At 43.7% G+C, this 27,690-nt stretch overlaps 1 protein-coding gene across 1 annotated transcript; it reads right to left on the bottom strand.

Annotated features, from left to right (window-relative positions):
* Positions 1-137: 137 nt before the first annotated feature.
* nat10 (N-acetyltransferase 10) lies at positions 138-27,690 on the bottom strand. Its single transcript, XM_041869118.2, has 27 exons — positions 27,526-27,690; positions 27,164-27,285; positions 26,966-27,057; positions 16,117-16,288; positions 15,864-15,986; positions 15,541-15,602; positions 13,935-14,049; positions 13,648-13,755; positions 13,011-13,144; positions 12,706-12,799; positions 12,353-12,588; positions 10,282-10,406; positions 9,853-10,003; positions 9,566-9,662; positions 7,992-8,108; positions 5,324-5,425; positions 5,148-5,222; positions 4,720-4,836; positions 4,334-4,467; positions 4,063-4,111; positions 3,832-3,928; positions 3,581-3,694; positions 3,202-3,374; positions 2,925-3,044; positions 2,529-2,627; positions 2,257-2,411; positions 138-1,932 (listed from the first exon to the last, which is right to left on the bottom strand). The coding sequence occupies exons 2-27, from the start codon at positions 27,275-27,277 to the stop codon at positions 1,794-1,796; spliced, it is 3,114 nt and encodes a 1,037-aa protein (XP_041725052.2). The 5' UTR covers positions 27,278-27,285; positions 27,526-27,690; the 3' UTR covers positions 138-1,793.

Genomic DNA, 27,690 nt, shown 5'->3' with positions numbered 1-27,690 from the left:
AGTATAAGGTATTTTATCATACAAATATCATGTAGGCTACTATACTTTCTCCTCATACAAATACTAGAACAGAAGGCAGGCACGTTTTCCATTCGCTGAAGATCGAGGCAAGGTGAGTGACATAACGGTCAAAGGAATCAGAGCAACAAACGTGTTTAATTTTCACTGCATGGTAGAGAGATCTGGGTCATATAATACATAAAGTAAAACATATGCTCATCATTCAATTAAACATCTTTAAGTATGATCCTTGCAAACTCCAACTCATCTGATTGTAAGCAACTCCATATTGTTGGTACTGGATTAAAATCAGCCGGTTACAGGAAAAGGCAGGTGATACATTGATTTGGGCTAGGTGGTGGAACCATATAATTACTATTCTATTTCTATGGGTGGAACTGTCTCCGCTGTATACTGTCTCCTATCCTAGGGTGGTGGGTCCATAAGAAATAGAATCATTTACTTCTGTGGATGGAACTCTGTCCCATTCCATCTAACCCTTGGGTGCAGGGCTAGGCATGAGGAAGGAACAGAGAAAGGTGGCACTGCCATTGGTCAAAGCACAGTCCTACTGCTGTACACCAAGTTTGTTATAGTAAACAAACAAAAACAAATGAAAAAACAATTTAGTAAACTGAAAAATAATTAAACCCATTTAAACAACAAACACCATTATGAATTATGTTCAGTTCGTTTTTGGGGAGACAAATCAAATGGGATTTTCAATGCGGGGGGTTATATTGACTGACTTTAAATTATAAAAGGTAGACTCAGGTGTGATGAAGTTGCCACAAGCAGCACGGCAGACATTGGGCACGTTTGCGTGGTGAGGCAAAAGCAACCGACTAGACGGGGGAGGTGCATCTGCGACAGCATTAAGTCAGACACTCGTTTTCCAACAGCAAGGCTTGATAAACAATTGCAACACTGCAATGTTGATAAAAGGCTTACTTTATGTCAAAATAAACGTGTTTTTAACCCTCATATCACACTCACAAATGGAAATCATAATATATGTGTACACACATTGTACAATCAGTGAAAGACCCAAATAAAACCTTTTGGGATATATATCTACTGTACACAAATCATGGCAAATTGGTTTGTTTCATTCACGTAATTGGTCAAACAAAAACACCCTAATGATTGGTTGACAATAGAACTTCCCACAATGCAGGCGACGGCTGCAGGATGAAGTTGGTGAAGAGCATCTTCATGACCTTTCAACACATGATTTTTGTAAAGTTCATGCAGTCAACATATAGGTGCAAGTCGGACAACTTTTATCCCGGAATGCCGCTCGAACGCGCCCATTCAGATGTGCATGATGCAAGACTGCTCTCACACAGTCAAACAGTATCTGTGGCATGTGCACGGGTAGCTACGGGACCAAAACAGCAGAGAAGCCTCACGCTTCAGCTTCAGTTATTATAACTTCCTGGTTGTTGCGGAAATTGACCCATTACTATTGTTTACTTCGTGCATCTGCATCATCTCGCTGAGTCTACCTTTAAACCTAACGTAAGACCTGACCCATCAGCTTGTCATTACTGCCCCACAGTGGCAAGAAGTGACATCCCAAAAAACAAACACTATACAACACATAAATGGCTCCCAGCCTCCCATGTATAGGCTTCTTTCTGTCCATAAGCCAAACTAAATAATATAAAAACGAAATAGAAATGTTTTTATGAAATTAACTAGTAAAGTGGATCTGAAAACAAACTACATTTCTAATAATCTTAAAACTAATACAAATATAAGCTAATATAAACACTAAACTATAATGTACACTATAACGGCCTCTTTTCAAACTTCTTCTTCTTCTCCTTGCCTCCTCCTCCCTTCTTCGTCTTCTTCAGTTTGCCGTGTCGCGGATCTCCTCCCTCGGTTTTGTCTGGCCTCGGCTGCTCATACTTCCTCTTCTTGTCACTGTTGGAGAACAGACATTGTTACATGATGAGCCATAATAAAATAATTATAATAAATGCCATTTAGCAAACGCTTTCATAAAGCGATTCACAGTAGCGCACGCATACATTTTCATACGGGTGGCCCCACCATAAAAACATTGACAAATCTTAACCCTTCCCCATAACCCTAACCCTTTGATGTTTGCTGATCTGTAAGGTGTAAGCTCTACTACCTCACTGCAAATACCTATCCAGACCCTTCGGGGCTGAGAGGAAGGTAGCATATGGGAATCCGCTATTACATTGTTATAGCAAGGATTCTAGACATTGTTTCTCCTCTCACCTCTTTATGCTGACAACAGCCGTCTGTCCTGCTTTCTTCAACACCTGGTCCCATTCCTCGTCATCTCCTCGGATCAGGTACTGCTGCAGGTCCATCTCCTTGACCTTCTCCATGTCCTGTTTGTGCTTCTCCTGGAACTCTTTGGCTGCCTCATCCTGGGGAGAAAATACAATTATTTAATCGATTTTGCATTCATACACTCACTGCACATTATGGTCTATCTACCCATTCCAGTTGTCATGCCATTCATAAAACGGAGAAGAGTCCCGTACCAGATCATCATTGAGGGTTTTGACAGTGGGCTCCATGGAGACGTCTTTAGATACAACCATCTCCGCCTCAATGGCCTTCTCCTGGATTCTGTTGAAGAACTATAACAGCACACATAAACATGGTGAAAAGAAGTAAACAACTATACATGGTCAAAACAGGTCATAATGAATAAACTAGCTGTCATTGTCTGAGACACAGCAAGTACGAGACAGATTCAAAACTTTAGGACATTTCATCATACAACACATTTTCTAGGAACTAACGTTTTTTTTGGTTCGCTGCTTTATACCTAAGCAGGTTGGATAAAACGGTAGAGTAAGAAATACAATTAACAAAATCGGAATTAAATAATTACATTTCCCCTCATGGGCACTAAATGCGTCTTCTCTTCTCACCTGCACTACTTTCCTGATGAGGCGGTTGAACAGACCCATGAGCTGAGAGCTGGGCAGGTCAATCTCCTTCTCAAGCTGGTCCACTGATTTATGCTGCAGCCCCACACCTAGCAACAGAGCCTGGAGATGAACAGACAGGTTTAGAGACTCGTTTTTTTCTTCTTCTTTAACTGTGGAGGAGAGCTAAGCGTTACACTACACTGAGAAAGAGGGAGAGACAAGCGAGAATGAGCGAGTGTATGTGCATGTCTGTGCGCACACGTAATGTCCTACTCACACACTGTGCGGCGGACAGGGTCACGTCTCCCAGCTGTTTGAGGAAGAACATGCGTGCCACTGCAGGGATGAGGTCCATGATGAGGTGGTAGTCCACCATGTTCCTAGAGTACATCTCTAGACGCTTCAGATCATAGGGGCTGAACTGACCAGACAGCTGAGAATTGGTCAGAGCTGGGGAGAGAAAGCAGGTGAGACTCTGAAAATCGCTTGTCAGTAGCCCAAATCATTCAAAAGTACTGGCCCAAAACGTTCAAAGGTTAGGGTAGACTGTCAACAGGTGGGGAGCCCCATTTTGGTCTAGTTAGACAACCTTCGGGACAGTGGTGGTTGGGGTTTTGACTGGTGGGGAGGGAAGGAGGGAGTAAAGGGGAACTTACCGGAGCTGGCATCGGTCTTGGTGGTGCTCTTGTTCTGCAGGATGTTGAGGGCCATACTGGGAGAGAAGCTGCTGAACTGGTAGGAGAGCAGAGACAGGAACCGCCGACGGAAATCTGGAAGAGACAAAGACAACGAGAGCTGTAATGCAGAGGGACAATAGAGTAGAACATCCGATGATACTTTATCTTCCATTTTGGTCTTCTGACTTTTTCCACAAAGAGACAGAACACATAGCACACACAAGCCTCACCTTTCCAGAAGGCAGCCAGCCACTGGCCCTGTTCAGGAGCCTCCACTGTGTTGAGCTCCTTCAACATCACCAATGAGTGCTCTCCCGTCAGGTCATTCTGGGAATCACAACACCACACCACGGGTCAAAAGACAATACCAAGCATTACAATAAGCAATACTCCGACTGCATCCAATTTCAGCACAATGATGTAAAGTAGTAAATTGTGAATTGTAGACATTTTCCACTTACAGGAGTTTGCCGTAAATAGACAGGGACAAAACCAGCTTTCTTCCAAAACCTGTGAGGTAACGAAAAAATGTTATGGTTGGTACTTGGAAAAGCACAGAGATGGTGAAGCCAAACAGACTTTCCCAGTGTCAGTAAACACCAATTATGTATATAAACGTATATAAGTCTATCTATGGTAAATAATCCACTGGCTATAAGGTGAATGCACCAATTTGTAAGTCGCTCTGGATAAGAGCGTCTGCTAAATGACGTAAATGTAAATAATACTTACTTGAGCAGCGGAGGTGTGAGGCCGTAGGACACTCCCAGGTATTCCAGTCTCTCGGCCCTCCTCTCACTCAGCTTCAGAAGCAGAGGAGGGAGGTCCTTCCTAGGGTGCAACACCTCTTCTAGGAGGCTCACTGCCTATATATTAACAACACTGTTAGCAAAGTAAGTCCTCCAACAGAATGACAACAGTCAACTCTGCTCAATGCTGCTCTTTGGAGTCAATGTGAGTGACAACAAAAAGACACAGGAGTCTGGATGACTTTTCTCCCTGTGGATGCGATTTCTATTCATACTCATGGAATGTGTACGTTCAGGGGGCCTGTTTTTCTGTTGGTGAGTGTGCAAGTGTTTCCAGGCATTTGTGTGAGAGTGAGTGTGTGGCATTACCTCGCTGGTGACAGAGGTGATCTGGCTGTTAGCGGTCTGTGCGTTCTCATCCATGTAGGGAAACTGACCCTCGTAGTACAGCTGTAACTGCTGCACAGCTCTGGAGCCATAACCCATCTGCAGGACAGACAGGGAAACAACCAGTTAAAGGAATACTTCTGGATTTTGGCAACGAGGCTCTTTATCTACTTCCCCAGAGTCAGATGAACTTGTGGATACCACTTTTATGTCTCTGCGTGCAGTTTGAATCCCGAAGTATTCCTTCAACACACCATCTGTAGCCCCACATAGTCAACACACCTACATAAAACTCATCAATTGCTTTGGAAAGTCAGAACCAAAAATTGTCTATTTAGAGAGCTGCACTGCACAAGCACAACTAAACAACGAACAAACCACGAAATGCGAAGAAAAAAACCAGAACTTACCCCCTGATAGTCAGGGTTGACAGCGATGCGCACCACCCTTCCTCCAGACAGACTGCCAAACTCTGGGTCTTGGAACTGCAGAGAGCACAATGTTAGAACTGATCACAATGCCAATAGTGTGAGATTATCAGTGGGAAACCATCTGGCTCCAGGCTTTAGGCCTGTATTCTCATTACCTGCTCTGACACGGTCCAGGGGATGAGGTCACCGGAAGCCTTCTTTCCTCTGGACAGACTGTTGAGGATGGACTGACGTGAGATCTCTCCTTCCAGACACACCTGAGAGGAACATTACGCACACATAACATCATCATCATCACACACACGCACTAACTTAAGGTAGTCCATCGTATCCGATGATGATTTCCACTATTGCTTGTGGGTTCGCTGACGACTGTAGAATCCGATGCTGGATGCACACTGTCTGCCACAGACAGAGCACACAAAAGGCCTATCCCGCTGAGGCCGGTGCAGGCATCGTCATGCGTCTTCTCTGGTCGCTTTGCCAGGCTACGTTCGGTCCTCTTTTCCCTCGGCCAACTGCACTCGACGGCAGAGGCCGCGCCAGGTGGAACGGTGCGCAGCAACAGTCTGGAGGGAGGCAGGGTTTCTCCCACACTTCTTTAGTGATGTCTTCTGTTGATCCTTTAGCCGCCTTTTTCTGCCCACCTGCAGAGCGACGGCCCAGTTGTAGCTGTCCGTAAAGCATCTTTCGCAGCAGGCGATCCTCTAGCATCCGGATAGCATGGCCGAGCCATCTAAGCTGGTGGTGTGCGATGGACGCCTCAACGCTCCTGCAGTTGGTTCTCTTGTAGGATCACAGAGAGGAACACGGTCCTGCCAGGTCACTTTCAATATGCGTTGTAAGCATTTTATGTGAAAAGGACTCCAGTTGTTTTAAGTGTCGGCTGTAGACTGTCCATGTTTCACATCCATAAAGGGAGTGTAGATACACACACTGCCTGGTAGACTGCAACTTTGGTGTGTAGGTGCAGGTTGCTGTTGAAAATGATTGATTCTGGATATCCTGGTCGATGTTGCAGTCTTCCAATATTTAAAGTGTGGTACAATGGCAAGTGAGGAGCAGGGTTTCAGTTAGCCGGTAAAATAGCCAGATAATTGAAATTGGTGCTGCTAACTGTCCAGGAGAAGAAAGAAATCGCATTGCGAAATAATGCTTTTTTGCCTATTGATTGATGGAAATACCAGTCGATGGAAATACAGTACATTTGACTGGTCATGCTTATCGGTCTACAGGTTAATTTGCATAATTTAGTGGAATTAAATTGTTTACAGTATATTCGTTATGCATAAAGCATAGATACACAGAGCCTTTGAGCTGAAAATCTGTCGGACAGAGCGATAGCTGCTTCTACAGCACCTAAAAAATCTAATCCATGGGCAACAGAAGGCAGGCTTCTTCAGCACGTCACAAAATTTTATAAAACATATACTTAATTGTTTGAAACCTGAATGTTTTACTACATATTATGAGGCATGTCTTACCTTCAAAGTAGCCTAGCCAAAATCAGACCATATCCATGGAGGCAATTATTTTATATCAACTTTCTTTCATTGTCCAGTAGCCAACGGCACAATCCTTGTCATATTAGCCAACGCATGCTAGTTGTTGCACATTAGATCTCCCCACTTTCTAACGGATATTTTCATGTCTGCCACATGAAACCGCTCGCATGTGCGGTGCGCTTTTGACAACGGTGTTTTCCCGCTAATTGCATTATGGAACGAACATTTGCGCGTCACATACTGCATTGCTGCGCTTATCCCCCTAGAGTCGATGTCCGCGCCCCTGTGGGAATCTAATTAGCATAATACAAAATCCCCATAAAATGTGTAAGTTTAAGGTAGAGATATGTTGTTTTTTGCATTGAATGACTCTTCACCTCATCCGCTGACGTTGCACTTCTGCATCTGCGGTGAAAGGTGACAGAGCTAGAGCATCTAGCTACAAAATGAGTGGTGGACCTCCAAAGAAATCCAATCTTGTGCAGACAGATGACATGCACAACTTTTATGATGCCCTGAAGACCACCCACGGCCCAAGAAGTTGCGTTCGCTGTCCCCTCAGAAGTGCAGATGGGTCCACTCTCATAAAATAACAATCTAAGATAGTCCAGAGGTGGGGTGAACACTTTGAAGCCCTCTTAAACCAGCCAAATCCAGTTGACTACTCAGTCCTAGAGGAGCTCCCAACCCTGCCCACCATCCAGAGCCTTGATCTCCCATCCACCTGTTCTGAGGACTGCATCAGGTCACTGAAGAACACAAAAAACTCCATCCCTGCTGAGATCCTAAAAAAAGGGGAGCTCTCTCCCAGTGCAGTTCACCTGTTCATCTCTGAGAAATGGAGACAAGAGAGCACCCCCCATCAATGGAGGGATGCAAACATTGTCACCATATACACCATATCCCTCCTTGCAGTTGCTGGTAAAGTCATGCTCCGCAGACTCAGACACCATCACTGAAGACCTGCTACCGGCGTCCCAGTGTGGCTTCAGAAAGAGCAGAAGCATGGTGGACATTATCTTTAGTGCACGCCAACTGCAGGAAGAGTGCTGTGAAAAGAAACAAGACCTGTTCATGGCCTTTGTGGACCTCTCCAAGGCCTTCGACACAATACACTGTGAACTCCTTTGTAAGATCCTCCTGCAGTGTGGCTGCCCTGGGAAATTTGTGAACAAACAGCATGAGTTCCATGAGTGGATGGTGGCCAGAGTAAAAGTTGGCATTCAGGAGTCTGAACTCTTTGGAATCTCTCACCCGTGCGAGCGCACACACAGACAGACAGACAAACAAATTGACTGACTGAGCTCAGTCGGTTTACCTGTATGACTGCCAGGACCTCCGGCAGTGAGTTTTGTGTGGGAGGAACAGGAGGAAGTAGGCAGAAGAGGTGATGTGCTGGGGCGTCTGACAACATCTGTAGGTCGTTGGGAGAGTTCTTGAACCAGCAAAAGAAGAAGGCAGCAATCGGTTAAAATACAGATATACATAAGAGGAAGGTCTATGTAGGCGCCACCAGGTTATTGGGACAGACATGAATGCCATTCTGGACAAATCTAATAAGACCACCTGTAATCCACAGTCAACCAAGGCTCTCCAACATACAGTACCAGGGTTTTATTTTATTTTGTAAAATGTTCTACATTGTAGAATAATAGTGAAGACATCAACACTTTTATGAAATAACACATATGGAATCATGTAGTAACCAAAAAAGTGTTAAACAAATCAACATTTATTTTATATTAGGGATTCTTCAAAGTAGCCACCCTTTGCCTTGATGACAGCTTTGCACTCTTGGCATTCTCTCAAACAGCTTCATGAGGTAGTCACCTGGAATGCATTTCAATTAACAGGTGTGCCTTCTTAAAAGTTAATTTGTGGAATTTCTTTCCTTCTTAATGTGTTTGAGCCAATCAGTTGTGCTGTGACAAGGTAGGGTTGGTATACAGAAGACAGCCCTATTTGGTAAAAGACCAAGTCCATATTATGGCAAGAACAGCTCAAATAAGCAAAGAGAAACGACAGTCCATCATTACTTTAAGACATGAAGGTCAGTCAATACGGAACATTTTCAGAACTTAGGTTTCTTCAAATGCAGTCGCAAAAAACATAAAGCGCTATGATGAAACTGTCTCTCATGAGGACCACCACAGGAAAGGAAGACCCAGAGTTACCTCTGCTGCAGAGGTTAACTGCACCTCAGAAATTGTAGCCCAAATAAATGCTTCAGAGTTCAAGTAACAGTCACATCTCAACATCAACTGTTCAGAGGAGACTTCGTGAATCAGGCCTTCATGGTCAAATTTCTGCAAAGAAACCACTACTAAAGGACACCAATAAGAAGAAGAGACTTGCTTGGGCCAAGAAACACGAGCAATGGACATTAGACCGGTGGAAATATGTCCTTTGGTCTGATAAGTCCAAATTTGAGATTTTTGGTTCCAACCGCTGTGTCTTTGTGAGATGCAGAGTAGGTGAACGGATGATCTCCGCATGTGTGGTTCCCACCGTGAAGCATGGAGGTGTGATGTTTTAATTTTTTTTTACTTGTGTTTAAGTCATCCGTCAAGATCTCCCCTCTTTCATGAAATTGCATTATAGAACGCACATTCGCGCGTAGCCTATGCCTTGTGCACCCTGCTGCGCTTATAATGTGAAGAAATATTAGTTTATCAACATGTTACATCAGACTCATTGCTTTTTAATGTTGACGAAGCCTACTGGTTGTACGGATTTGGGGGTGTTACTTTTTGGATCTGCGGTATGATCCTGATGATCAATGCTTTGTATTCGTGTTTTTCTTTTTGAGTGGCAGCGCTCCCCCCTCCATCAGCCACTAGTGTGTGTGTGTGTGTGTGTGTGTGTGTGTGTGTGTGCAACGCTCAGGCTCACCTTGTAGTGCGATGCCACATAGAGAGCCATGAGTCTCTGCAGGAAGGCTTCAGATGCCTTGTGGTAGCAGAACAGTGTGTCTCTGTTCACATAGTATCTGTACATCACAGGTTAAGGATGACAACAACAACAGCAGCAACTAAGACAATCATACAGCGTGCCATTAAAAGCCACAATACTGAATTTGTTTTACGGCCAAACAGCAGCCCTGTAAAGCTGAGGGATGGAGCTAGAGAAATAACCACTGAACAGCATTATCTATTGCAGATTGCACCATGAAAGGATACAGGTCACAGGTCTGTGGCAGGGGGCAGCCAGAGATGACTCTGGGGATGTTTAGGCAGTCTAGACACAGCAGCTCGTTGAGCCACTTCTCTACAGGGTCTCCCATGGCATAACGGATGGACTCATGGAGGGACACCTCTTGGAGGGAGCGAGCTGGGGGAGGAGGAACACAATAATTAAAACACATTACAGGTACAGATGCGTTAGAACAATGTAATGTATTTTTTGTAAATCTTTCTTACAACCGCATTAGTCTTTTCATATAGCACTGACTGCAGATAGTTATTTTGTAGAAAATCTGATTTGCAATTATTGTGTTAGTTGGTTTTACCTACGGTAGTTGAATGCATTGATTGTGAGTCTGGATAAGACTAGAGTCTGCTACATGACTAAAAGGTACATGTAAAATGTAGTAAGGGTGTCTTGGTCACCTGCATTCAGCCTGGCTGTGTTGGTGCTCCTGTTCTCTGCTGACAGACTCTGCTGGCTCTCTGAACTCTGCTGCCTCAACTGTTGGATCAACTTCAGGGAGAGAGAACGACCTGTGCCCTCATACCTTTAGGTAGAAAGAGAGGGAAGTCAGGAACACACAGACAGTTTGTGCTATGGTGCCCTTGCACTGACCCATTGTTACTTGCACGGAGAGAGCAAGGGGTAGGAAACACGCACACAGGTTTCGGAAACTCTCTCTCACACACAGACATATACACACGCCACTGACCCATTGATACAGTGGCTTGCGAAAGTATTCACCCCCCGTTGGCAAATTGATTTTTTTGGGGGGTTGTATCATGTGGTCCTCTGTAGCTCAGCTGGTAGAGCACGGCGCTTGTAATGCCAAGATAGTGGGTTCGATCCCCGGGACCACCCATACACAAAAATGTATGCACGCATGACTGTAAGTCGCTTTGGATAAAAGCGTCTGCTAAATGGCATATTATTATTATATTATTTGATTTACACAACATGCCTACCACTTTGAAGAAGATGCAAAATATGTTTTCTTGTGAAACTAGAAATAAGACAAAAAAACAGAAAACTTGAGCGTGCATAACTATTCACCCCCCCAAAGTCAATACTTTGTAGAGCCACCTTTTGCAGCAATTACAGCTGCAAGTCTCTTGGTGTATGTCCCTTATAAGCTTGGCACATCTAGCCACTGGGATTTTTGCCCATTCTTCAAGGCAAAACTGCTCCAGCTCCTTCAAGTTAGATGGGTTCTGCTGGTGTACAGCAATCTTTAAGTCATACCACAGATTTTCAATTGGATTGAGGTCTGGGCTTTGACTAGGCCATTCCAAGACATTTAAATGTTTCCCCTTAAACCACTCAAGTGTTGTTTTAGCAGTATGCTTAGGGTCATTGTCCTGCTGGAAGGTGAACCTCTGTCCCAGTCTCAAATCTCCTGAAGATAAAAAGGTTTCCCTCAAGAATTTCCCTGTATTTAGTGCCATCCATCATTCCTTCAATTCTGACCAGTTTCCCAGTCCCTGCCGATGAAAAACATCCACACAGCATGATGCTGCCACCACCATGCTTCACTGTGGGGATGGTGTTCTCGGGGTGATGAGAGGTGTTGGGTTTGCGCCAGACATAGCGTTTTCCTTGATGGCCAAAAAGCTCAATTTTAGTCTCATCTGACCAGAGTACCTTCTTCCATATGTTTGGGGAGTCTCCTACATGCCTTTTGGTGAACACCAAACGTGTTTGCTTATTTTTTTCTTTAAGCAATTGCTTTTTACTGGCCACTCTTCCGTAAAGCCCAGCTCTGTGGAGAGTATGGCTTAAAGTGGTCCTATGGACAGATACTCCAATCTCTGCTGTAGAGCTTTGCAGCTCCTTCAGGGTTATCTTTGGTGTCTTTGTTGCCTCTGATTAATGCCCTCCTTGCCTGGGCCGTGAGTTTTGGTGGGCAGCCCTCTCTTGGCAGGTTTGTTGTGGTGCCATTTTTTAAATAATGGATATAAATGGTGCTCTGTGGGATGTTCAAAGTTTCTGATCTGTACTTCTCCACAACTTTGTCCCTGACCTGTTTGGAGAGCTCCTTGGTCTTCATGGTGCAGCTTGCTTAGTGGTGTTGCAGACTCTGGGGCCTTTCAGAACAGGTGTATATATACTGAGATCATGTGACAGATCATGTGACACTTAGATTGCACACAGGTGGACTTTATTTAACTAATTATGTGACTTCTGAAGGTAATTGGTTGAACCAGATCTTATTTAGGAGCTTCATAGCAAAGGGGGTGAATACATATGCACGCACCTCATTTCCGTTATTTATTTTGTATAATTTTTTTAAAGAAGTTATATTTTTTCATTTCACTTCACCAATTTGGACTATTTCATGTATGTCCATTACATGCAATCCAAATAAAAATCAATTTAAATTACAGGTTGTAATGCAACAAAATAGGAAAAACGCCAAGGGGGCTGAATACTTTTGCAAAGCACTGTACTTGACCAGACGGGGGGTGGTCAGGACCACATACACACACCACTGACCCATTGATGGTGGAGGCCATGAAGACCAGGTATGGTCCCAGCAGCTTCTTGACCAGAGGAAGAGGGATGGCTGCAGCCTCATCTATCACCAGCAGCTCAGCCTGACCCAGCTTCACTGAATCAGCTGGGTGGATGTACTGAATAGTCTGTCTATGCTCCTTAAAGACGTTCACTCTAACCACGGCCTTGTTGAACTCAGGGTTCAGAGACTGGATGATCTCATAGTCCAGGTGCTCCTGGGAACGGGAGAGGGATGCTTAAGTTAGGAATAAACTTAACGAAGCTCCCATCGTCTGACATAGTTCACTCACAGACAGAAAGACTATAGAGAGAAAGAGAAAGAAAAAGGTCACCTGGTACTGAAGGGCATCGAAGCCTTTGAAGATGAATTCAAACAGAGTGTGCAGGTTGTCTGGGCTGGGGGAGGTGATGAAGATGTTGGAGTAGCTGTGGAGATGGACAATATGACACTATGAGCAACAGTATGTCACAGAATGGAGTGTATGAGTTAAGGTACTCCACACAGATCACTGTTAGCGAGTCTGTGTCTCCTCCAACATAGCGACAAGCACATTTAAGTAGATTCATCAGAAACTGTAAAGACTCATGAGTGTATGTGTGAGAAAGACGAGGCAGGTGAATCAGAAGTCAACCGTACCCAAATGCCACAGCCCCAGCCACAGCCAGTCCCAGTGCTGCAGACTTGCCCCTGCCTCTAGCAGCAGTCAGAGCTACAGTGCTCCTCAGGGTCTTCTCTGAGATGGCCTCAATGAACTTCAACACCGCCTTGGCCTTGGAGGGAGAGACCGCAACAAACCATTTACATTTTAGTCATTTAGCAGACGATCATATCCAGAGCGACTTACAGTTAGTGAGTGCATACATTATTTTATTTTTCATACTGCCCCCCCGTGGGAATTAAACCCACAACCCTGGCGTTGCAAACGCCATGCTCTACCAACTGAGCTACATCCCTGCCGGCCATTCCCTCCCCTACCCTGGACGACGCAGGGCCAATTATGCGCCGCCCCATGGGTCTCCCGGTCACGGCCGACTACGACAGAGCCATAAGCTAAGAAACACACACTATGAATAACATGATCTCCACTGAGAGGTGCAAAGCTTGGATAGGAACTAGTCAATAAATGCTTTCCTACACCCATTTACCACCCCATCCCCCATTGTCTTCTGACAGGTGGCGTTACTACTATTATCACCAGTGCAGACAGATTCACGCTATCTGACATAAGACAATGTCCTATCCCCTTGATTTATATATGAGAGTATGTCCTGACCTGGTCCATGGTCTTGCAGCTGTCGACCAGCACACCAACAGGCTGCGTGTCCTGTAGAGACTCCTTTAACTCATTCAGCTCCTGTTCCCGTGGCGACAGACTGTCCTCCTGCAGGAAGGAGACAAATGATTGGTTAAAAGGTTAGTCAGGTTAGAACTCATAAGTCAAACAATGTTGTTTTTGGCTTAAGTCATGTTCACTAGGCACGAAACTGAAGGAACCTTGCTACAGTGTGCCCTAAGAAACAGAACCTAGGATTGCTGTGGAGCATGGGATTGTGTGCCTACCTGAGTCTTGGGAGGAACAGGCTTGATGTTGGCAATGTGGCTGGAAATGGGCAGGACGTTGAGCTGGTCGTCAATGACAACGCACGTCTTACAGGACGACAGAGATAGGATGAACCTGGAGGGGAGGGCAGTTAGTTACCATATAATATAATAATATGCCATTTAGCAGACGCTTTTATCCAAAGCGACTTACAGTCATGTGTGCATAAATTTTTACGTATGGGTGGTCCCGGGGATCGAACCCACTACCCTGGCGTTACAAGCGCCATGCTCTACCAATTGAGCTACAGAGGACCACAATTGGAGATGGTGTCAGTTAGGGTCATATGGCTTGTCAGTCATTTAAAAATAACAAGGAAGCCCTTGTGAGAATAGTCCTTAAGAGTTGTAATTGGGCGGCCTTATATAAACTACACTGAACAAAAATATTAAAAACGCAAGATGTAAAGTGTTGGTCCCATGTTTCATGAGCTGAAATAAAAGATCCCAGAAATGTACCATACGCACAAAAAGCTTATGTCTCTCAAATTTGGTGCACAAATTTGTTTACATCCCTGTTAGAGCATTTCTCCTTTGCCAAGATAATCCATCCACCTGACAGGTGTGGCATATCAAGAAGCTGATTAAACAGCATGATCATTACACAGGTGCACCTTGTGCTGGGGACAATAAAAGGCCACTAAAATGTGCAGTTTTGTCACACAACACAATGCCACAGATGTCTCAAGTTTTGAGGGAGCTTGCAATTGGCATGCTGACTGCAGGAACGTCCACCAGAGCTGTTGCCAGAGAATTGAATGTTAATTTCTCTACCATAAGCCGAGGTGGTTTATGTCGTTTTAGACAATTTGGCATACATCCAACCGGCCTCAAAACCGTAGACCACGTGTAACCATGCCAGCTTCTTTACCTACGAGATCGTCTGAGACCAGCCACCCGGTTTCAACTGTACCGGGCAGATGGCAGACAGTGTATATGGCGTCCTGTGGGCGAGCGGTTCGCTGATGTCAACATTGTGAACAGAGTGCCCCACGGTGGCAGTAGGGTTATGTTATGGGCAGGCATAAGCTACGGAGAACGAACACAATTGCATTTTATCGATGACAATTTGAATGCACAGCGATACCGTGACGAGATCCTGAGGCCCATTGTCGTGACATTCATCCGCCGCCATCGCCTCATGTTTCAGCATGATAATGCACAGCCCCATGTCGCAAGGATCTGTACACAATTCCTGGAAGCTGAAAATGTCCCAGTTCTTCCCGCCAATATCCAGCAACTGCGCACAGCCATTGAAGAGGAGTGGGACAACATTCCACAATCAACAGCCTGATCAACTCTATGCGAAGGAGATGTGTTGCGCTGCATGAGGCAAATTGTGGTCACATCAGATACTGACTGGTTTTCTGATCCACGCCCCAAAGTTTTTTTTTTAGGTGTCTGTGACCAACAGATGCATATCTGTATTCCCAGTTACGTGAAATCAATAGATTAGGGCCTAATTTATTTATTTCAATTGACTGACTTCCTTATATGAACAGTAACTCAGTAAAATTGTTGCATGTTGCGTTTATATTTTTGTTCAGTGTATTTGAAGACCACTGACCTCTCATTGAACCTTCCCACCACGTCCTGATGGGCCTCGGTCCTGTAGCGAGAATGAACATCCTGGGGAAGGAAAGTATACAGTGCATTCGGAAAGTATTCAGACCCCTTGACTTTTTCCACATTTTGTTACGTTACAGCCTTATTCTAAAATGGATTAAATTATTTACACACAATACCCCATAATGAGAAAGCGAAAACAGGTTTTTAGAAATGTAAAAACAGCAATATTTAGACAACAGTAGTCTTGAACTGGCTCCAACACAGCAAGAACTAAATAATACACGAGTACACAGTTCACTGAAAACATCTATGGGGCCTTACCATAGTCATTGTATACAGCTGCTTGAGTGAGTTGACCGTCCTGAGAAGAATTACCACGATCCCTCCTCCTTCTACAGTCTCCACAGTTCGAGCTAGGAGGTTGGGAGTGAGAGCCTCAAAGTCCTGTGTGAGGGAGAGAGAGAATGAGTGAGACAAAAATGTTCAGTACAAATCTTGAGAGGTGAACACAAGGATTGGAAGATGTCAGGTGTTGTCAGCCAGGACGACAAGAATAAGAACAAGCATGTCTCACCTGCAGGACGCACATGCCGTAGGTGTTTCCCAGAATCTTGTGCGTCTCGTTGTAGTAACAGTAGCGGATGTTAGTGGCAGCGACAAACAGCTCAAAAGGGTCGTCTTGCTTAATGTTCAGAGTGCCGGTCTTGATCTTCTTCTGGAGCTGACGCATGCGCTTCTTTCGGTTGCTGTTAAAGTTTAGACAATAGAGCAAAATGAATCAACTCCTTTCAAAACATTCCTACTGCAAGACCTCACTCTCTAGCCTGGTCCCAGACATGTTTGTGCCATCTGGCCATGACAATTAGTGTTGCCAACTCACACATTGGGCGTGAGACACACGCATTAGACCTTCTCTTCACACCTCTTATTTCTCATGCATTGAAACAAGTACTGCTTTTATTTTCTAATTAATCCAGTTTATATTCAGTGCGTTAACTTTTCAACTGTGCCTCTAAATTGTTTTGAAATCAGAGCATATGGGCCTGCAATCCTACATCAGAAGCACTGTAACCGCGGCAGCTTAGCCCAGGAAATCCATCATTTTCCTGCCACTGTACTGTGAACCGTGGCAGATTAAAGCTTGTGATTGGTTTATTAAGAGTCCAGGACTATGGAGATTGGATGCGAGTTTGCAAAGAAACGCCCCTCAAGATTAGAGTGGAGCAGGCAGCCACGGCAGACTTCACAAGCACATTCGTTCACTGCTGAAGTTTCTGAACTCAATTGTCAAAAGAGCAGCACGGCAACTTGTAGCGCTGTTTTGTGCACATAATTGTCAACAAATGAAATTGCTGTCACTCATGTCCCTTTTGCAGAAGCCTTCCTTTTGACAGATAGATGTATTTATTTTTGTCAAATGCACAGGTTGCATCATATCTACTGGGGGGGCATTCTGTTCGTTTTGATGGAAGAGGGGAGAACAGGCCATGGCTCGGGTGGCTGAGGTCCCTGATGATCTTCTTGGCCTTCCTGCGACACCTGGTGTTGTAGGTGTCATGGAGGGCAGGCAATGTGTACCCAATGGTGCATTCGGCTGAGCGTACCACCCTCTGTAGTAGTGCCTTATGGACAGCGGCGGTGGAGTTGCCGTACCAGGCTGTGATGCAGCCCGACAGTATGCTCTCGATGGTGCTCTTGTAGAACACTGAGGGCCCTCGGGGACAGGCCGTATTTCTTCAGCCTGTCGTGCATTCTTCACCACGGTGTCCGTGTGGTTTGACCATTTCAGCTCCTCTGAGATGTGTATGCCGTTTTTGACCGTCTCCGAAGCGGCCCTCTTGATGAGGATGCCTGGTTCTTCCTGAAGTCCACAATCAGGCCTTTTATTTTGCTGGCGTTGAGGGAGAGTTTATTTACCTGGCACCACACCTTCAGAGTGCCTACCTCCTCCCTGTAGGCAGCCTCGTCATTGTTGGTAAATCAGGCCTACTATTGTAGTGTTGTCAGCGAACTTGATGGTGGACTTGACAGCATGTGATACTAGTGATGTAATCCACCACTTGCATGAGCCCAGATCCATAGGATGCATTATTCACTTTGTTTGGACATTGGCAATTTAGCACTAGGATTATTCAGCTGTAAGAGCGAAAAGGCAGCAGCATTCAGCAGGAATTTTGGTAGGGTGAACTGATTTGTCTAACATTATTTTGCCCAAACAGATTGTGAACCCAAGTTTGTAACTGATTCTAGTCGAGGTACAATACTTTGAAAGATAATTTGGGTTGGGTGTAGGGGCAGATTCAGGCTGTGTCATCTTGTCTTCAGGAGATTTTATCTGTTTAATTTATTTGGATTTTCACAAAAGAAACCCTGCGAATAATAGCCTTTTCTGTGTTGAGGAAATGAAATCAGGAAAGGGACTAGATTTGAGGTCGCTTGAAGCTTCGGTCTCTGGTGGGGAGAGGTCGTGCCCAATCTCGCATTAGGAGGAAAATAATAAACGGTGTGTGAATGTTCATTGAAATACTGAGTGTTGAAAAAATGTACGTTACCAGGAGGATTAGCGTTAAGAGTAAGGTGGGCACAAATAATATTACCCAAATTGGTACATGAAATTAAAAGGTGGGGGCGTAGACCGGGAGAGAAGACAATATTTAAACCACAATTAATGAAACAGTGGTGGGCACAGGAAATAGCAATAATAGAAATCTGGCTAGGAGAATTTGAGATATGGACTAGCCGTCCAGGTATATGCTTCCCCTGTAGCTCAGTTGGTAGAGCATGGCGCTTGCAACGCCAGGGTTGTGGGTTCGTTTCCCACGGGGGGCCAGTATGAAAATGTATGCACTCACTAACTGTAAGTCGCAATGGATAAGAGCGTCTGCTAAATGACGTAAAACGTATAAACAAGTATATAAAGAAATAAAAGAGAAAACTAAAAAGGAAAGTTAGGGAAGAAATGCCAATACGAAGAATAGAAGGAGAACCAGCGGCATTCAGATATAGGATAAAGGGATGTACATTAGTAGAATACACAGTGACAGCTAACATAAAAAGAATAACATATGATGTGGATATACTGAAAGACAGGAAAAGCAGATATAGGAATTTAGATACGAAAGACTTAGATTACAAAAATAGAAGGGAAGGAATATGAGAAAATAGTCATGTGGATATTAATAGGGGAAAATAGGGTGTGGTCTAGCGACCCAAGATTAAATAGACCACTGAAAATACCTCTGTACAGGACAATGAGATAACTTTCATGAATTTGAGATAGAATACGGGAACAAAGAATACAAAATAATATAATACCTAAGTACAAGAGAGCGAGTGTGTTATCTTAATGGGAAGTGAAACAAGGGAACAAAGAGTAAAAATAATAATTAGAGGCACACAAGGAATAAAAACCCATTTTTGGAAAGAAGCAGAGTATGAAGATATATTAGGGGGAAGGATACCATTAACTGAGGAATATAAAAACTTTCAGCTGAGATCGCTAACAGAAATACATTTAGAAGAGACAAGAGAAGAGTGGCCATTTGTGGATTGGCCTGGAATAGTAGGAAGAAATTGGACAGTACAGAACATTGGAGAAACTCTTGAAGAGTTAGCAGATCAAAAAAGGTTGTATTTTATAATAATCCCAATAGATAAACAGGTTGAACCTTGGCTGACACTAGGGGAAGAGCACAATAATAAGGGAACAATTAGGCACAAGGAAAACAGTAAGGAAAATATTGTTGACCCTACACCCTAACATAGACACTGAACCAAACATAAGATTAGCAACAGGAAGGCCAAGAATCCAAGGAGTAGAGACGGCAGGAACACCAGTAGAAATGATAAAGAGAAGGTTCTCATTGAATAAAGAAGGGATTGGAAAAAATCTCTGATAAATGGAAAATAAGAACCAGAAAATGGCAACAAAATGGCCAAAGGAAGGGACGTTTGATGTAGCAGCGTGTGAGGAAATGGATACCATAATACAGAACTATAAAGCAGGGAATGTAGAGTTAAAGAAGAAAAAAGGAAGCCACAGGCTTCCACCCCAAAGAAAGGAAGAGAACCACACTTAGATATAGACTGTTATGAGGGACTGAGGGGCATGTTAACAAAACTGGAAAATTATGGGAAAGATTAACAAGATTATGATGGGCAAAGTGAGTGAGGATGCAAGTAATGAGGAAGATGAAGAACTTAAGACAGTGTGCTCACTCTGATCAAGAACAGAGTGAGACAGAGGGACAATTATCACAGCAAGGTGCCACGGGAGGCAAATCTATAGTAACAGAATTAGGTAAGGCACTGCAAGCCCATCTGGAAAAATCTAAAAGAGAATTAAGAAAAGCCAGAAAAGTATGGAGCTCAATATCCCATTTTGGTAAAGGGGACATGTTCACCATGTGCCCTGGGGATCACAGGACCTGGAAGGCCTGGTGACTAGACTGCCAAACATACATGAAGGAGCAGGAAAATGGATTAGAACAAACAATGGGGAAGCTACTGGCGGTGGGAGACTTGAAGGCATTGCTGGCCAGGGTGGTGGGAGTGGCCAAAATGGAGGACATGGTCCTCTGTAGCTCAATTGGTAGAGCATGGCGCTTGTAACGCCAGGGTAGTGGGTTCGATCCCCGGGACCACCCATACGCAAAAATGTATGCACACATGACTGTAAGTCGCTTTGGATAAAAGCGTCTGCTAAATGGCATATTATTATTATTATGATGCTGATGAGTGGCCTTAGACGGACGGTGCGAAGTGTGGTGCTGGATGGAGTGACATTTGACAATTACAGGCCACTGCTATGGCAAACTGAGAACAGAGTAGCCAGCCAAAATAGACTCTAAAGCACTGAGCGGGGAACCATGGGGGGGATAAAGAGAACCCGGCAGGTTACCTGGACGACCAGCTGAAGAGGTGACGACAAGGACAAAAAGAAAACAAGCCCCAGTGATCACTCCGTCGCCGCCGCCAGAGGGCACCATGGCACCCAGGGAGGTCCACAACCGCCACCTCAACAGCAAGGCCAAAGAGCTCCTGCCGTTGCAGTAGTGAATGTGTACACACAACAATCCCCTGGACAGTGGCAAAACATAAAGAATGGAAACAGACCCAGGAATCAAGGGCACCGACCACAGCAGCAGACACACCAAAAGAGGACCAAGAGGACCTCCAGGTGTCTGCTGGGGGTGCCATCAATCAGGACATACAAAAAGGGATTGTCCTACCAATCCATGGCTGCCTAGGAAACCACAACAGGGTAATTGGCAAAGAAATGACACCAGCTCAGATGCATGGCAGCAGTCTCACACACAGGCTCCACAGGGCCCAGTGAACCCATTGGGAGGACCAAATCAGGGATACTAGGGATGCCCAGGGAATCCTAAAGGGGAGGGTCAGCTAGTGGCAGTAACTATGCAGGCTGATGAAGAACCTATGCTGCAGGTTCAGGTGAATCATAGAGGCACACCAATGATGATAGATACTGGAGCAACTTACTCATGTGTAAGTCCAAATTATGCCTCTCACCTCCCCATGTCAGGCAAATACGCAAAGACAGTAGGATCTTTGGGACAAAACGCAGCTAATACCTATGACAGTTCCAGTAAAACTAGAAGCAGGAGGGAAAGTTACCTGCATACCTATATTAGTATCAGAACAAACTCCAGTTAATCTATTAGGAAGAGATGCACTGTTATTGGCGTAAAAGATGAAGAAACTCATATTCCAAACATCACCATATTAGTAAACTATTTGGTAGAGCAGGGTCACAAGGCATTATCTGGGAAAGTACAATCAGCGAAACGAGAGATAACATAGTAATTAAAGTGGCCTCCCTGTGAATAGATGTTTGTTTTGACTACAATTTTACAAATAATTGTTCACCTGCTAAAGTAACGTTGGACGGAAATACAGAGGTAGAGTATGATAGAGATTGTAGAGAGCGTTCTGGGTTAAAGGACACAGAGAGGTAGACTAGGGAAGGTAACAAAGGAAAGTAAGTTAATTGGGAAGTGAGAATTTCGAATTTGAAAATAATGCCTTCTAATAATGTGAACGCAAATATGTTATTAGTTATTGGTGGTTTGTGGATAGACTTTACTAATGCCATGTTTTAGTCTGCGGGTGAAAGAGAGTCGTGCTCGCTGGGCTATATCGGGCTGTAAGGGACATTTGAAGCAGAGGTCTGAATAGTTGAATCGGAAACGTTCTTTGACAATTTCTAATTATTATTACTCAATTCTATAGTTTGCGTAACACCAGTGATTTATGCAAACAGTTAATGAATTCTAAAACGATAATCTGTTTCCGTTACGTGGAACAGTGGATTGCAGGTAGTTTTGACTATTACGCTGATGGGACAGCACCAACTTTTGTAGGTTCTAGATTTGTTAAACAACAAATTTATATTTTGACTAAATTAATGCAATAGGTTACAATGATAACGTTACCGGAAAGGGGCACAATCTAAAGCGAAACTGCTATTACCTATGTCGTTGATCCAGTAACGATACCAGGATAATTTGAAATGGGAAGAAATGGAGACGATTTTGGGGTTGGATAATCCTTGCGAGAATTACAGACAATGGAGTCTAAAGGGTAATCAATTAAAAATACTCCTTGCAAACTCCGAGAACCTTGGATGTTTTTCATCTCGTGAGAGATTTTATGTCATCGTATTCTGGAGTAGTCACGAGGACTTAGATTGAAACAAACAATTAATGATTTGAGGGAGTACAGTGGAATTATCTTCATCATGTTTTGTTTGTAGTTAGAACGTTTGGGTGGCTGATTAAGATGTACTATAGTGAATGTTAACGACATGTACACTTTCTCTTCCAGGAGAATGGGGGTTTCATTATCTCTCTTTTTGGAATGTTTCCCGAGTCTGTGAGCTGAGGAGAGTAGTTCGGCAGTTTTATAAGTATACGAGGATCCGGATTAGTCCGTAGAATTAAGTAAGGCCTGGCCATTTGTTTGTTTTTGCCCTATGTTTTACCACACACACAACACACCTTTTATGAATATTTGTTAGTTGTGTAGGGTTTTTTATTTTGGTTTTAGTGGGTTTTTCACGGGTTAGAAATGATACACCTTAAATGGCACACAAGTGAAATGTGTTTCTATTGTCAGAGTTTTGGTTGCACACATGTAAATTCTCCTGATAAGAAAATGTAAACCTGGTACACAAACTGTTTGAAATATCTTTAAATAATGTCTGAGGTACAGAAAAAAAAGGGAAAGAGAAACTCACTTAATGGGGTTGAATGACCTCTGACCTGGCTTTCTGGTGAGGCCTGATCACCCTCACTAGAGAGCCTAGAGACATTGTGTGAGATTTAAATGTAGTTTGTAAACTCTAATGATTAGGAAGAAGTTTATAATTTAGCAATAGGCCTGTGTGTGATTCGGACCATGACAAGGCCAGAGAGAGAGCGCTAGCCCTGAATGAGGGAAATTTGTCGCTAGTCAATTTTACTATTCCTTGAATTATCTTATGGGATACAATTAAGTTAAGATGTTATCAAGGGTTGTAATTCTAATTTGATTTGTTATTTTGATTTAACAGGCAGTGTGGTTTTGTTTTTTGGGTACATGAATCACGATGTGAGTCATGTGTCCAAAGGGGGAATTACCAGTCCCCTGGGGCCTTTTGGTAAATATGCAAATTGTATTAACAATATGAGCAGTAGTAATTAATGGGTTATGGGTTAGATGGAATGTTTTATGTGCAAATGTATCTGTGACAGGTACAAAGTATAAAGGGGGCCTGTCTCTGAAACTAGTGGACTGCAGCAGGCTGCAAGAATGTGCACGTCCTAATCTCAAGGCTTCTCCTGACCGATAAGAAGACATGGCACAGTAGCATTCTGTGTCTCACTTAACAATGTTCTTAAGACTCTCTTCCCACAGGTGAAGGCTTCTCTGCCCAACCTAGCAGGAGAATCTGAGCATTGTTTGCGCCCTGGAGACTTTGTGGTGGTAAAAGACTACAGAAAAAAGAGCTGGAAAGACCCTAGGTGGAGAGGCCTGTACCAGGTGTTGCTGACTACCTCGATGGCGATGAAAGTAGCAGAGAGAGATACCTGGATCCATGTGTCCCACTGTAGGAGAGTTCCAACCCCAGAAGAGGAAGATGGACCCGCCACTGCGTAGCATAGTTTTTTCTGTCTGTGTCTGTGTGTCTTTGCAGCAGTGTCTCTCAACTTCCCTATTGGTACGCTGCCAGAACGACACACTCCACAGACCGATGTTGATAAATTGAGAGAGACTGCCTGAGCCCGAGACCCTAGGGATGGTAGAAGGAGTCCTGAGCGAAAGGGACCGCCAGCCCGGAGTAGAGGCCCAGAAGTAGATGGTCATCGAAAGAGAGCCTTGCTGGGCACTCACAACAATGAGGACAATTTGTTCTTATCTAGAGCAGAAATGGTTGCTAATCTTACATCTGGACAAGAAGAGTGTTGGGTGTGTGGGTTGGGGCCGGTTAAGGTAGGAGCAGGTTTACCGCTTGTGGGAGTTCCCATAGGGGTAAAACTGAATATGCAAATGGTCTTACCATTCTTAGTGGAGATACCATGTAACCCTGAACCCATGACGTTCTCTGTATTACACAACCACACAGGCCCACAGTCGTTTGCTAGGCCAGATACCGGGTTTGGAGGGTGGATCATGCAACTGTGTCTGACCGTTGTTTTAGTCATTGTATTGATTTTGCTGCTCATCCTCATGTTGAAGTTTTGCTGCAATTTGTGTTTAAAACTGGTAACAAAGTCAAGGCCAAAAGTAATGTTAAATGTTGCCATGACCCAGGCTGAGCTACCCTTTACAGCTGAAGACTGTGTTGTTTGAAAATATAACCTTAATGCAAGGATGTTAGTCACTACATATCCTTGTATTCATGTATTAGTCACTATATCCATTTGTAGTGTTTGTGTCTAATGATGTGGGACCTATAAAGTCCCAAAGGAGGGATATGTTGGAGATTTGTAGTTAACTACTCTGTCTCACTTAAGGGCAGACAACATAACAAACCAATTATATGAATTATGCATGTTGTAGAATGAAATGCCTATATGCCCAAGGATTAAGAACCAATTAAAGGGTTAAAACAGAGCCATGATGAAATGGCTCCATAGGTATTTTTCCATGACATATATTATAATATGCTTAACAATAGTAGAGACATTTCTTTAGTGCAAATGCTGTGCTTCTGAGAATGGATGGTTCCCTCTAGCTCCCTGCAGCTGATCTGGGTGTGTAGTCAAGGACATGGGATGGAGATAAACTTCAGGAACAGATAGACCTGTATTGTTTCCATTTCTTGTTGTTTCTCGTTGCTTCCAAGTAACCTGGTGGTCAATACAAAGAGCCTCAGGGTGACCACAGCTTTTCAGTTCATCCTGTCTTTTACTATCTTCCAAGGGCGCAGCAGTGTGGATATATGAGTAGTAACGGAACTAACGTTATCACTTGTTTGTGCGCTGTGACCTGATACACATAGCCACAAGAAGAAACCATAGTGGCTCAAGGTCAAGGGAGGGTGGCTGTTTGGATAAAGAGGGGGTTCCGATATGATATGAAAAGGAGACCAAGCAGACATGGGGATAGACAGGAAAGAAGCTAGACAAAGAAACCATAGTGGCTCAGATATGATATGAAAAGATGAAGCTGTATAACAAGAGAGCTCCAAGTCTGGGACGGCAGTTGCTCTGCAGACCAGCTAATAAATTTGATTTAGTTCCTATTGCAACTCAGACAAATGAAAGAATGGATGACATACTGACTGACTGGAATCGATTAATTACATTTTCAAATTGTTGGAATGATGGGTTGCACGCATCATGCATGCTCTGCACTTTAAGTGGCTAGTAGGCAAATAGGCCTACATTAGGGTATAATGACTATGGCTGCATGCCTCCAGAAGGGCATCTTTTGAGGCTGAGGGGTGCTTTTCCGAAGGCGCATGGTGCTGCATGGAGATCACAAGCTCTTCAACTGGGCAGCAGTGTCGTGATGGATGGAATAGCCTATACAGAGACTACCTAAGACCACTGCAACAGAGTTATTGTAAAGTGTGGTAATAAGCTTATGCCAGACTTAGCCTACATTTAACTTCTCCCTTGATAATTTCAAAGTCCATATGTTCATGACCCAGTTCATATAAATCATGTCAAATTATTTTTAAATTCATATTAACCCCTCCTACAGAATATGCTTTGGCAAGATTGAGTGATGAAAGAAAATTCTAAATATTCCATAAAAAATCATTTGAGTGGCAAAGACTCCAGCGGTCACACATAATCCATAGATTCACCAAACATATATTATTATTATTCTGTTTCATTATTCCTGGTATATACTACTGGTTATAGTTGCAGATAGAGCCCAGAGAATGGGATGGTGCAATATTGAATAAGTCATATTTTAATAAGGTGCATGCATGGGGATGTCCATGTCACCCAGAGATATGTCCATGCTGTAGAGATACACCTAGCTGACTGAAACTTCACTATTGTAGGCATAATACAGCTAGTACTGTCTAGACCTGCGCTGGCAAACAAATCCATTACATTAGTTACCTAAATGTGAAGTAAACTCAACTGAGGAGTAATAGAGAATGGAGACCTAACTTGAACACGTGCAGGATAACTCTTTCTGGTTTTCCTGACCGTTTAAATAAAAAATAAATAAATGTTACGCTTGTTCGCGTAGCACTTCTCAAAGACTGTTTGGTGTATGTTTTTTGGGGTTGGTGAGATGAAACTGCCAAAACTCTGAAAGGTATTATTGTACGTCAGAATTGCAACAAGATTTGTTCAAGCCTAAAATCTTAGTCCGTAATAGTAACATGGTTTTCGTATGTTCACAGATGAAATTTCACATTTACGTTTCACGCACGGCTTTTCTTACGATCCTAACAATTTACGTATGGATTTTCTTACAATCCTAACGACACGTCCATTCAACTTTTTGGCAGCTATCTGGCTCCATAGCTGGCTTACTATCAACGTGTAAAATGGTCTTGAGTGGCAACAAATCTGCCCAATTAGCTGATTCGCTTTCCATACACCCACTCCTTTCGACACACCCACTCGTCCATACTCCGGTCGCCATATTGGGGTGTAGATACCCATACTTGACACACGGGTTGAAAAAGCATGCAAACTTAGCGTCGGACGTCATTGATGACGTACTTCTGATAAAGTGATACACGCATCGGCACACTGTTTCGAAGTTGGCGATTTCGATGCATGCCTCGGAGCTCCAGCATCAAAAGTAACATCACTAATTAATGATACAGCACTGCCTTTTGTGCCTTATTACTTAAATACAGCATGACCAGATCTGGGACCAGGCTAATAATCCTTAAAAAGACCACTAAACGTAATTTCAGGTATATCGTGTAGTGTATTATTTACCTGCTGAAGCCCAGCTCTTTCTTATAGCACCAGAGGACAGATGGTCTGGCTCTGACTGCGGCTTTGGACAGCATGTGGTGCAGGATGACAACCTGGATGAAGTTAAATTAAAAATAATTAAACAATGATTACAGGTGACACACAAACAGTTCTTGGCTGATATCAATGTCTTAATCATGTAAAAGTAGACGTTTTTACCTGGTCTCTGCCATGGTCCCCGACCACCACGAACATGGTGCGGTGCTGCTCAGAAACGCCATTATCTATCTGGACACGGATCCTGTTATCTATCTTCTTCCGAAATGTTGCCATGATGGTCCCTGAGAGCGAAAAGGAGTAAGGCTGGTCCAGTAAGGGTGTTATGCAAGCGGACTATTTCTGATGTACTACAGCTAGATAGTTCTGTCAATGGGCATCTGGGTACAACCTGGCAGCGGCACAACAGTACATGTAGTTAGCTGATCACATCCCTTCAATCCAACAGATCCAACAGATTATTTATGTTATGATTTATCTAGCTAGCAGTTATACAACTCTCTGGTTTAAGATATCGTTCTTACCTGACGTAGTTAGTAAGCCCACTTGTGTTTAATCCTAATAAAACGAATGAATGTAGATGAAAACACGATAAAACTCTGGAAGCAGTTACTTTAGTTTACATGCTGGCCATCATGCCGATAAATTCACGTGGGGACGGCGGTACTGAAGAACCCTGATATGACGTC

This window comes from Coregonus clupeaformis, chromosome 11 (genome assembly GCF_020615455.1).
Source record: "Coregonus clupeaformis isolate EN_2021a chromosome 11, ASM2061545v1, whole genome shotgun sequence".
In the NCBI taxonomy this organism is placed as follows: Eukaryota; Metazoa; Chordata; class Actinopteri; order Salmoniformes; family Salmonidae; genus Coregonus; species Coregonus clupeaformis.
This window is presented reverse-complemented; position numbering and strand designations above follow the sequence as displayed.

Bases quoted from the DNA above. Each gene is read 5' to 3' on its own strand.
- nat10 (XM_041869118.2), bottom strand. From the start codon at position 27,277: ATGGCAACATTTCGGAAGAAGATAGATAACAGGATCCGTGTCCAGATA. The intron at 27,058-27,163 runs GTAAAAACGTCT...AACTTCATCCAG, and splicing joins GGGACCATGGCAGAGACCAG to GTTGTCATCCTGCACCACAT. The intron at 4,468-4,719 runs GTAATGCCACAC...GTTAATATATAG, and splicing joins TCACCTCTGTCACCAGCGAG to GCAGTGAGCCTCCTAGAAGA.